The sequence below is a fragment of the Hydra vulgaris genome, chromosome 09 (assembly GCF_038396675.1).
Source record: "Hydra vulgaris chromosome 09, alternate assembly HydraT2T_AEP".
Classification (NCBI taxonomy): Eukaryota; Metazoa; Cnidaria; class Hydrozoa; order Anthoathecata; family Hydridae; genus Hydra; species Hydra vulgaris.
Window position 1 is genome coordinate 56,120,001 of NC_088928.1, and position 13,710 is coordinate 56,133,710.

The 13,710-nt window shown below is 26.2% G+C and overlaps 1 protein-coding gene across 1 annotated transcript in view; it reads right to left on the reverse strand.

Annotated features, from left to right (window-relative positions):
- LOC101234965 (ectopic P granules protein 5 homolog) overlaps positions 1-13,710 on the reverse strand; it is a 135,642-nt gene that overhangs the window by 98,552 nt on the left and 23,380 nt on the right. The window contains exons 5-7 of the mRNA XM_065806109.1: positions 11,233-11,304; positions 2,085-2,207; positions 1,356-1,476 (exon numbers count right to left, since the gene is read on the reverse strand). Of these exons, the coding sequence (XP_065662181.1) occupies positions 1,356-1,476; positions 2,085-2,207; positions 11,233-11,304 (316 nt within the window). The remainder of the gene's footprint in view (positions 1-1,355; positions 1,477-2,084; positions 2,208-11,232; positions 11,305-13,710) is intronic.

Below are 13,710 nucleotides of genomic sequence, written 5' to 3' on the forward strand. Positions count from 1 at the left end.
ATTTATACATATATATATATATATATATATACATATGTATGCATGTATGTACAGGCCTTGTTTTAAATAAAAAATGCTAAACGCCTAATATGATGTCATAAAATTCTTTTTATTTATTTATTTTTTAAAGCCATCAACTTAATTACTTGCGAAACTTAAAATTAATGCAATAATATTAACTACTGAAAAACGAGTTAAATGTTATTTAACTTCTTTTTTATTATTACTATAAGGGAATGTTTATTTTTTTTTTTTTTAATATTAAATAATTAAATTTAAATTTACATTAAAAAAAATGTTTGATGTTAACAAATTTCTTTTTTTTCTCAACATTAGCATAAATGAACTAATATATGTTAAATTTTAGAACTTTTAAATGATTATTTCTTAAATTTCTAATTGCAGTTTAGCAACTACAAATGATTTTTTATTTAAAATTAAATCATATATTTTTCATCAGAATTAAATTATGTTATTATGATCTTTGCTTCAAGCTTAAAGTAATAATGTTTTTCAAGCAAAAAAAATCAATCATTACAACAAAATAAAAAACAAAATAAAAATAAATTTTTAATTTCACTTGAGTTATTTTCATTAGTAAATAGCGCTTATATCTAATATAATTGTCATTCAAACTTTTGTAACAAATATTTTTACATAAACGTCATTCAAAAGTTAATATGATTTTTTTAAAAATTAATTACTTCTTTTATCTTACCACTAATAGAATAATTTAAAAGTTAAAAAAATGATAAAAAGTCATTTAACCAAAATCCCAAAATTGCTTACTGCTTTACTGCTTACGTAAAATCGCTTAGAGTGTATGTAAAACGCGTTTTAAAGCATAATGGTTTAAAACGAGGCTTGTATATATGTATATATTATATATAATGTCTATATTATATATAATATATATATATAATATATATATATATATATATATATATTATATATATAAATTATATATATATATATATATATATATATATATATATATATATATAAATTATATATATATATATAGTATATATATATACACACACACACGCACACACATATATATATACACACACACATATATATATATATATACACACATATATATATATACACACACACATATATTTATACATATACCATATACATACATACATACATACATACATACATACATACATACATACATACATACATACATACATACATACATACATGTATACATACATACATACATACATATATATATATATATATATATATATATATATATATATATATATATATATATATATATATATATATATATATATCTTTGTGTGTAAATAGACTTAAAATAAAATATAAAGAAAAAAAACCTGATATAGGCCTTTCATTAGAAACATTACTCAGAGCTGGTTCCGTTTTGAATAGTTTGTATATATAATTTTCTATACGCAATTTTCCAAGTCGACTATTATACTCTTGCAGTTGATAAAACTTCAAAATGAAAAACAAAAAAATCATTTTTTTTTCTAAAATCAATTTAAATAATTTACAAATAAAACAATAAATTAAAAAAAAAAATTATCTTATTCTAATAATTTATAACACAAATTTATAAATGAACAAAGTTTAAAAAAACCTAATCTTTATCTGATGTTTTTTTTCATTAAAAAAATAAAGTTAAAAAAAAAGACTTTCAAATTCACACTAAAACATAAGTTGTCAGAACTTTAATTCTGCCCCTAGTAAGTGTCCTTTCTGTTGTTTAGTAGTAGGTTTGTTAAACAACTCAACTTTGCTAAATATTTAGCCTTACAAATACAAACCTTAATTGATTAACCATCAAACAAATATCTTTTATCACAGAAAACCTTTCAAGATAAAATTACTTCCTTTTTTTTCTTTTTTTTGCTGATGTTTGTTAGTTTAACATGTTGCTTAAAATGATTAAATTGGTTAGTCATTTTAAGCAGCCTACTTAAATTGACTGTATTTTTAGAGGATGACTGATTTTATGTTTATAATGTCTTATTAATTTTCCAGAAAATTACCATTTCAAATGCTAGTAAAATTTTGAAATGAAAATTTAATTATTAACAAACCTCATGCACTACTTCTCTCAAACTTAACATATCTAAAGATAACTGTGCAAAATAATTTTGCTGAAAGAAAGCTTTTTGATAACGATGCTGTTGCGATACTGAATTACCACAACCACACTTTCCCTAAATAAATTCATATTATAAAAGTTTTATATAAACAATCATGTAATCAAAAACTTCCTTTAAAGAAAATGGCTGTTGTGCAGTATACCCCATATTTTAAATAAATAATCAATAGTGGGCAAGCTCAACAACACAAAATATTTTCAGGAAAAAAAGCGTTTATCATATAGTAGTTGTGTAACTGTTTCTTGTTTTTATTTTCTTATTTTAGATAAAAACCATTACAAGTTAAGAAACAATAGACTATATTTATAAAATTAAATAAAAATAAAAAATATATATCAGCATGGAAAATAACAGCCGGTCAATGGTCAACAGCAGGTCAATGGTTAACAACCGCCCAAATTGGCAAAAATAACTATTTTGACCTCCGTAAATAAATTCTTGTTTTGACAAACAAGATTTGACAAACAATCAGGACATAATTTGGAAAATGCATATACTGCAATTTCACAAAATCATTTAAATTTTGAAAAAGCATTTTAGAAAGTTTTATTGTTTGTGATAAGCAACTTTAATTTGCTTTAGTTGACAGGTATTAAATATTATTAAAAAAGATGTAAACTCTATTAATTTTTTAGCTTAACTTTTTTAGATTACTTTCATTTTACTGGTAGTGAAAATCCTTTTTTCATAAATTATTGAATTTTTAAATTTTATTATTATTTTAAGAAAAATATTTAATATTTTATTTTAAAAACAGTATAATGATATATAATTGTCGTATTTAACTAAGAATATTTTTTCTTTTAACTGTACTTAGTCACTTAGTTTTGGTTTTTTCTTTAAATCTTTTTATTTATTATCTCATAAGTTTTTGGTGCAAACTGCAATAAATGAATAGTTTATAATTTAATTTAAAATTACTAATTGCGCATTGGCACATTTTTCTGTAACAGCTAATTTTGTGAATTTCCATTTTGAAAAATTTTAAAGCATTAAGTTATTGTATTTATAATGTTCAGTCATAAAGTACTATTACTAAGATAAAAACTGAATGATAAAAAGATTAAAAATTTCGGCTGTCCAAAAAAAACAATTGACCATCAATTCCATGTGTTCGCTGGTTGAATTGACTGCTTGCCTTGGGTTTTTTATTTTCCAAGCTCTAAATCCAAGACCGGGCCAAAATGAAGAGCAGGATAAGATGTCTTAAGAATGTCTTAAATTTTAAGTCTTCCACTAGTTAGCAACATTAATTGAACATTACTGGCTCTCCTATAAGCTGTTCATTAAAAAATTGTATAGAGATGCTGAAAGACGCCATTTTTGCATTAGTTGTGAAGCTTTTATTGTTTACAGCTGCCACATTATAACTTTTATGTATATGTAAATAAGATCTGTTACAAATATAGGTAAGCTATTTTGTTTCTCTTTAACATTTATAAGTAACTTAGTTTAATTACTACCTACTACCCCAAAAAAAGGTCAATTGATCATCTTACTTCATGGCAAGAAAAACAAATATTTTTAAACAAGCAGCTTAATAAGCTACCCATAGCTCTCAGTCCTACAGGATCTAGAAGAGTTTCTAAAATTGTTACAGCAAAGTGAGGAAGAAGTGTAACTATAATTTGTTACATTAACAGTACTGGTTTTTACCTGCCACCTTTTTTGATTTTTGCCAGAGAACAAATGCTTCCTAAACTTGTAAAAAGAGCCACATTTTGATTATTTTTGAAGCACTTTTATCTAGACATGAAACCAAGCAAAGAATCTCCTGCTCTATTAATTATTGAAAATCACAAAACTCACATAGCTTTGGAAGCTTTATTATATTGCAGAGAGAAAAACATCACCATGGTTTGGTTGCCGCTCTACACATCACACCATCTCTAGCCCTTTAGTGTGCCATTTTTTGGCTCATTAAAGACTTTCTATAGCCAAACATGTGACAACTTTATAGTTACTCATCCAGGACAACCTATCCCTGACAAAAATATTGGTGATCTTTTGAGCACTGCTTACTTTAAAGCAGCTACAGTTAGAAATGCCATTAATGGGTTTAGAGAATGTGAGATCCAGCCTTAAAACCCAGTTATGTTTAGCAAACATGACTTTGGTGCTGCAAAAAATACTGATCATAAAGCAAATGCTAATTCCAATGCACCAAAGAAGTTGGTTAAAGTTTTTGATTTCAAACATTGGCCTAAAGTAAAAAAACGTGAGAAAAAAGGAAAAAGTATAAAAATGAACTCAAGCATTCTTACAAGTACACCCTTCAAAGAACTGTTAAAACAAATAAAAAAGCAGAAAGAACAAGAAAATATAAAAAAACAAATAAAAGAACCTTGTTAAGCTAAAAAGGGTGTAAATAAACTCAAGCTAAGTTCCTGTAGGCTAGGGATGCCAAATATTTGGGTTTTCAATATTTGTACAAATACCAAATACCCCAAATAGTGACCCCCCATATATTTGTACAAATACCAAATAGTAAAATGTATGAAAAAAATCAATTGATTTCAATTCAAATTTTAGCTTTTATTTAAGAAGTGATATTTTAAAAATACAAGCATATTCAATTTTTCTTCTTTCATTCTATTACGAAGTTTAGTCTTGAAGTTTCCAGTTACATAAAAGACTCTTTCAACATCTGTTGATGTTGCTTGCACAGTTAATAAGGCATCGTAGATCATCTGAAGTTTATCTGTACGTTCTTTTGTTCCTTCAAATGCCTTAATTTCATTTTCGATCGAAGTTTTGGCTGTTTTCTGATGGTTTACAAAGTGGTTGATAGGGTCATCAAGCTTGGATGTTGTATTTAAATCATTTTCATCATCATTTTCCTCCAACAATGATTCTGCAAATAGTCTTGTATTGAATTCCTTAATTTCTTTTCTAATAGTTAATTTTGAAGAATATTAAAAATAATCATTTTCCTTTGAATAATCACCAGTGTGAAGAAAAATCAATGTTGATATTAAATCAACATTTCTTCATGAATTAATTTGAGTTTTTAAATTTTCGAGCATTTTTTGCGAAATATCACTTTCCTATGCATTGAGTGTGTTGAATAAATAGATAAATGATCCTTCTGCCACCATCAAATTGCAGCATTTAGAGCTTAATTTTTTAATAACTTCTTCAACAGGAATCAAACTATCTATTATGTCTTTAACTTTAGTTTCAATGCTGTCATCATATGAACCTTCAAATTCAATTAATGTAGATTTTACAATTTCTTTCAGTTCATAAAATCTCTGCAACATAGGAAGTACACTATTCCACCTTGTCTTGCAGTCAATTAATAGAGTTAACTCTTTTCCTGTTGTTTCTTGGACATTTTCTTCAAAGCGAGCAATTTTCAATGGAGATTTTCGACATTTTTTCACATATCCTCGAACAACTTATATAACATCAAAGTAGGATCTTTCCATTGGTAAAGAGCTTTATTCTTCATCAAAATCTAGTTTTTCATCAAAATCTTCATCTTCGTCATCAAGTTCAACATTATCATTATATTCATCCATCTCTTCATGATCTTTTTGATATAAACAGTCAACAATAGCTAAATTTATTCCATGATTGTAACAAAGAATTTATTATTTGATTAATTGAAAATCCATCTTTGGCTGCACATTTTGATATTAACAACTCTCTAGACTCTCGAACTGTAAAACTTGTTATTGGACATTGAATTTTTTGATTACTTGGACCTTCTGTTGATTCTAATGTATTCTTTCTTTTAAGAGATATATCCATGCCATGTTTCAATTTTAAATGATTCATCAAATTCGTTGTTCCATAATTAACAATTGTACAAACTTCATTACAGTTGCCAACTCGACATTTTGTCTGATTTTTTCTGATTTTTACAAAATGTTTCTACACTTCACTCGTCATTTTCTAAATAAAATTTTAGTTTAGTCAATGTAACCTAAAAAAGCATGAGACTCATCTGATAGTAGTATTTATAGTACTTCTTTGTATAATTTCAATAGTTACTTGATTAAATTCACAATTAAACAAAGATCAATTTTAAAAAATTTCAGTAGTAGTGAATTAATTATGATATAAAATTCATGGAAATTGTGTAACTAGGAAATTGAAATAAAGGGTTCGTAACAAATCAGATTTTTAAAAATGTGACAGTTATTTTTTTTAAAAATGCTAAAAAATAATTTAAAAATTTTTGTACTAGTTATATATATATTTGGGTAAAAATACAAATATTTGGGTGACCCCAAATAGTGCTAAAAGCACCAAATACCCAAGTCCAAGTCTGGATTTTATAGACCTAAGTCTATAAAATCCAGGACAAACAATCTAGTTACATCAACTTCAAAGGATGATATTACAGGATCTCTTTATTGTGAAGAGGAATATTGTGACCCTCCAACAGAAGAATGGATTTAGTGCTGTAAATCCCAAGAGTGGTAGCATAAGATATGTTCCAATTATGAAAACAGTTTTTTTTATTTAAGACTATTGGTACAACTAAACACTTCAACATTACATTACATTATATTGCATTACACCTAGTTTGATAGTTTGTAAGATGTAAAACACAGTAATCACTTGTTAAACCATGTAACATATTCAAAAGATAAAATTTAAACATTTTAAACAGTTTAACTATTTAAACTATTTAAACATCTCAAAGATGACTTTGACCTTTGGTCAAAGTCATCTTTGAGATGAGATGACGATTTGTTAAGGTTGCTAAAATTTGATGATTTGTTAAAGTTGCTAAAAAATAAAACTATCTTATAAATAAATGTATATTTAATATCACAAAGGACTACTCTAACATGTTTATGTAAACTAATATTACTATCCTTGAAAATAAATTAAAATAAATTAATAAGCAACAAAAATTGTTAACATAGTCATCTTGCCCCGGTCTTTCCTATATTTCTAACTTGGTGACATCCACGGGAGTATCAACAAATAAAGCTGCTAAAATATATAAGCAATTATCACACAATAGCATCGATTTTTAAACTCATTAAATCAAACAAATGATTAAAATAATTGAAACACATGAAACACTTGTCCCTACACTTTAATAGCGTATTGATGAAGGTTGCAGTACATAACCACAATTTTTTACAAATTTTATATGGTAGTGGTGTAGTCGTAGAGCACTTACTTAACAACAAGAAGTACTCAGTTCAATCTCCACCATTTCCTTAGTAATATCGTGCTAAACTTTTTTCTCCATGCAAAGTTCTTCAAGATTAGTGTTTGGAGTTATTTTTTCTGTTAAAGAGTTGAACGAGGGTTGTAACTACAATAAAAGTAGCCTCCTTGACTGTAGTGGCCCTCTTAGCCTTGGGGAGGTGAATAACATTGAAATAAAATTTAAAAAAAATTATAATACGTAAAGGCTAAAACTATTGGTGTAGAAACTGCAAAGGTTCTTAATAAGCACAACTTTTGGAATTCAATAATGATCTTTAGAAGAAAAGAATTTAGAAATTTTCAGTGAGGTAAATACTAATTTAATATTTGCTGAACGGCAATATTAAATTAGTATTTGCCTCACTGAAAATTTCTAAATTCTTTTCTTCTAAAGATCTTATTCCTCTAGAGTTCAAATCTAGAGGTGTATAAATTCGTATGTGCAGGATGTAACTCCTGTTATATAGGCGAAACTACTCGCCATCTCAAGACTCGGATATCTGAACATTAAAAGAAGGACAAAAAGTCACATATGTATAAACATCTCCATGCTAACGAAAATTGTTTCATGCAAATAAATAAGTGTTTTTCTGTGTTAGATTCGGCATATAACAAATTTGAGCTAAAGCTTAAAGAAAGTATGTTTATAGAATGGTTAAAACCTGGTATGAATAAACAGGTTAACCATGTACAAATGATACTTTCTGTTTAGTTGCTATTTTTTATACATATTGCGTATCTTTTTAACCTATTCTTTTGTTTGTTTATGCGACACAATGGTCGCAAAAAGTGACCAACGGAGCCGTCCAGTCACGTAGATCTGGGAGATGTGAAAATAGAAGTAGATTGTAGATGATGTCATTGGGTGAGAATCATAAATGAATGTAAAGACTATTTTGTAGGAGGAAGGAAATTTTAGGACTCAGGGATTAGGTGAACAATAACTCACGCTCTAGTCATACTAAACAAATGATAAAACAATGGTCTATGAGTAAACAAGTCAATATCGATCCGCTGGTTCATTAAAGGCAACCATGGCTAAAATTATCGTACCATATCAGGAAGAATCATCAGGAAGATTCATCAGTAGGTTCATCAGGAAGATTCTTCCTGATGAACCTACTGATGGTGAAACACAGTGTTGAAGTAATCAAAAATTAGATAGGTGTTTTTACTAATTTATTTTTGCTCTGTTCTTTTAGAAAATTGAGCACTCTATTTGTAGAATACACTAACATAATTTATAATTTATATATATATATATATATATATATATATATATATATATATATATATATATATATATATATATACATATATATATATATATATATATATATATATATATATATATATATATATATATATATACTATATATATATATATATATATATATATATATATATATATATATATATATATATATATATATATATATATATATATATATATATATATATATATATATACATATATAGATATACAGATATATAAATTAATAAAAACATTTATCTAGGTTTTTCTTCAAAAATTTGTTTCTCAATCAGTAGGTTAAACAGGACGCTTCCTGATGAACTTAGTGATGGAGAAACCAATTGTTGAAGAAAAATTTATATAAGTGTTCTTACTAATTTATTATTGCTCTGTTCATTAAGAACATTGAGCACTCTATTTGTAGAATACACTAACATAATTTATATATATATATATACACACACACACATATATATATACATATATATATATATATATATATATATATATATATATATATATATATATATATATATATATATATATATATATATATATATATATATATATATATATATATATATATATATATATATATAATTATGTTAGTGTATATTTCACTCAGAAAATACGAAGAAAAAAAAATTACAATTAATCGAATTTCATTTCAAACAATTGAAAATTAATCATCATTTATAAAACCACAATAAAAATAAACAAGTTTTTGCAACACAATACAAGCAAAAAATTCATTTATTATATTTCATCAAATTCCTCCCTTTTGGTTTCCTTACTGCACATAGAAGTTAAGCACATACAACGAGTTGTTAATGTGAGACACTCTTTTTCTACCTCACTATCCAGTTGTTCCAATATTGCCTATTTAGGTCTACCAATTATGGTGGCCATGCTATAATTTTGAGTTACCTGCCAACTTTTTTTTTTAAATAGCTTGTTTGGGGTCATTATCTCGTTGCATGGGGGATCTGTGCCTGATTAGTTGCTTTCTACATGGTACACATGGTCGCACATGATACACATAGTCACACATGGTATAGCATTTCTATGTAATACCTTATGATTATCAAGAACTCCATTTACTTTCATGAGATTACTAACCTGATTGGAAGCAATACAGTCCCACACCATTACTGAACCTCTGCCATGTTTGATGTAGGCTGTATAAACTGTGGATTGAATTTTTCAGTAGCTGTTCATCGCACACTGATCTATCACTTTGTTATAAAAATAAGAAAGCTACTCTAGCATTCAAGCCAACAGTTTTTAAGAGATATTGTACAGTCCTTTCGGAAATAGTTTTCTGAAACGGTTTTCGAGGGATGGTGTACAGTCCTTTCTAAAATAGTTTTTTTAAACAGTTTTTAAGACACATTGTACAGTTCTTTCTGAAATAGTTTTCTGAAACAGTTTTCAAAGAACATAAAATAGTCCTTTCTGAAATAGTTTCTTGAAATAGTTTTTAAGGAACATTGTTCAGTCCATTCTAAAATAGTTTTCTATAAGAGTTTTCAGGGGACATTCTACCTTTTTGAAATAGTTTTATTGTGAGCAGCATTGAGGGTAAATATTATTTCTTAGTCTGTTTATGGTCTACTTTGTTTACATGAGTATAATTGACTTGTTTTCAGCCTTTGATGTTTTGCAGAGACATCCATTTCTTTTTTATCTTTATTTGTATTGGATTTGAACCGAGGAATAGTATCACTAACTGTTGATTGCATTATTTTCAAAATTTTTTGAATATATCTAGAATGACCATCATTCTAGATATATTCAAAGCAACAATTGACAATGTTTTTCTAGCAACAATTGAGAGTTTCTAGCAATAAACTAGACTTTTTTGACATTTTATAACATTTTCTGACTTATCAATATCTAAAACTTATCACAAAAAATACTTTTATAAATTAAAAAATTATGAAATTACAAAGAAATTAAAAAATTTTTAATTTAATTCATCTATAAAAAATACTTTATAAACTAATTTATTAACTCAATTTATTATATTAAAGGCAAAAAACTTTAATGAAACTATGCTTTGATGAGAAAAGATCAGTTGAACTTACAAATTACAATAAACAATTATTGAAATAAAAGATTCAATAAAAACTAATTTAACGCATTCGCTGCCAACTATGAGTATACTTGTAGTAACCAGACATTGTTTTTTTTTTGCCAATTACAAGTATACTTGTAGAGTGCTGGTGTCATGAATTTGCCATTTAAACTTGACATCATATATTTAACTGTTAGTGATCCAGTTTTGTTTCAAAAAAAATTACTGTACAAATATATGCAATATTAAATATATGCAATATTAAATATATATAAAACAATAGTATTTCTTTAAAATTCACTCAAATATAATGAAAAAATAAATTTAATATATTTTTAATACAAACATTGTCACTTAAATAACTTGATAATCAACTTAATTCTAAAACCAATCCATAACCCAACCAATAATTAATAACCAACCAGTCAATAGACCACTTGATTTGACTTAATACCTAACTCAAAAAATACTAAATAGGTACTCAATAATTGTACTTACCTTACAGATTTAAAAATACACATAAAACAGACTTATCTTATATACAAAATATAAAAATTTAAACTAAAAACCTCAACAGTATAAGTGAAATCTTTAATTTCCCAAAGTTTTTTTTGACCTTCATTGACATTTCTTTGAACAAGCTATAAAAAAAAATTTTAAATCTTTATTTTTTATGCAAATGTAAATAAAATAAATAACTTATATATAATTAACAACATAAATAATTTAAAATGTAAGATATAAATGCAGTGTTTCATGCATGAACAATCATTCAGGCTTTTTCAAATGAAAATATTTTATCTTCTTCATACTCCTTAATATTCCCTAAATGTTTTGTGAGAACACTTAAACGTTCTTAAAACTTTTTTTAGCAAACTCTTCCCTTAATGGTTGAACATCTTTGAAGTTTGACTTTTTCATGTTATCATTACAGGGTGCAACAAATAGTTTTTTTTAATGAATGAAAAAATGACATTCGTATCATTATTTATTGGCAAATGCCTAATTTAAGAGATATGTGTCAAATATGGGAGTTTTATTTTCAAATAGTTTTTATTTTAGTTAATAACTTATTATGTATTATTAAAAACACTTATTGAATTTAATCTATCTTTGTTTTTTCAAAACAATTTTTTATGCATTTGAAAAGCGCGCACAAATTAATGACTAGTTAATATGCAAAGACCTAATGATTGAAAACTGTTATCGATTGATACTAAATAGTGAACTTTTCTCAATTTAGTTTGTTAAATTTAATTACAAATAAAAAAACGTGTGAACTTGAAGAAATTTAAATAAAAGGAACTAAAAATAAAATAAAAGTTGTTTTGACATTTCTTTTTTGAAACTTTTAAAAATAATATCATATTAAGTATTTAATAATAAGTTAATAAAAATATCATATTATTGGTTCTGTTAAATGCACAATAAAAAATGAAAACTATGATAAACATAATAATTCTATACATTCTATTAGATTATATATATTTCAACAAAACGTAAAAAAATTTTTCAAAAGTTTTAAAAGTTTTTTTAATATGCAAACAAACTTCACTTATAGAAGAAAGCAATCATAATGTTTAAGCTTCTTTTAAAGCTAACACATTCATTTCAAGTAAAATTTTGCATGCAAATGTTAATGCAAACACCATGTTAACACATAAATACTTTCATCAATAGCGTACTTAGTTAATTTACTTAAAAGTGTAGAAAGTAATTGTGTTATAGTTTCAAATTTTATTAACTAATTGTATTTTATTATAAATATGTATTTTTTGTAACAAATAAAAAACTATCAATCGAATAACTATTTAGAAAAAAAATTACTGTAGTAATGTGTTCATTTTTTAAAATTTTAATCATCATAACCATCATTACAATCATCATCATCATCATCATCATCATCATCATCATCATCATCATCATCATCATCATCATCATCATCATCATCATCATCATCATCATCATCATCATCATCATCATCATCATCATCATCATCATCATCATCATCATCATCATCATCATCATCATCATCATCATCATCATCATCATCATCATCATCATCGTCATCATCATCATCATCATCATCATCATCATCATCATCATCATCATGTATTGTTTCTTATCTACAATATCAATCTTCATGAAAATTTAACATCTAAAGTGGCTCTACCTGTTAAAGACTCAACTTTATACTCTTGTCTTGACAAAAAATCTTCACTTTTTGATTGCTTAGAACAAGCAGCTGATTTTTAATCTGATCTCTCTTCTGTAACAGCCTAAGACTTGGTGTGGCTTATGGATGTAAATTCTGGACTTAAAATCAGATTTGTTAACTCATTTATTTACTGCAAAAAAATATTGCAATAATGTTGGTATTCCTATATTGATAAATAACAACCCTCTTACTCTCAGACAAAGTCTAAAAACACATTGCAAATGTAATGTGGTCATGGTGTAGTGGTAGAGCGCTCACGTCATAAGCGAGAGGTACCGAGTTTGATCTCCACCATGTCCCTGATAGTACCGCTTTCAACTTGTTTCTCTGCACAGAGGATTTGGTTGTTAAGGTTTGTGTTTCGAAGCTGTATAATTGAGAGAGGGTTTTAACCGCAATTAAGTAGCCTCCTTGTCTGTAGTGGCGTTTTCAGCCTTGGGGAGGTAAATTAGCATAAAGAAAAAAGAATAATAAATTAGACCTGCTTTATCTGCCAAGCTTGAGTTACTCTCCCATTGTTGTAAGGTTGCATTTCTTTCTTTCTTACAAATACGGGTGATGCAGAAGTTATCGGACAAATCCTAATTTCATTATTTGAGCATAATAATTAGTTTTTGTGGTTTTATGCGTAGGCATAAACATTCTATAAAATATAAACTTTATTATTTGAAACACAATTATTTAAAATGAGGTTAAATGCAGCTGAACGGGAATCTTTTCGAAAGCGACTAAAAATGTTTTTTGTAAATAAACCTAATATATAAAAAAAAATAATCATAAATCATTTTAAAAAGGAACGATTTGCTCAAAGTACAATATATGATAACCT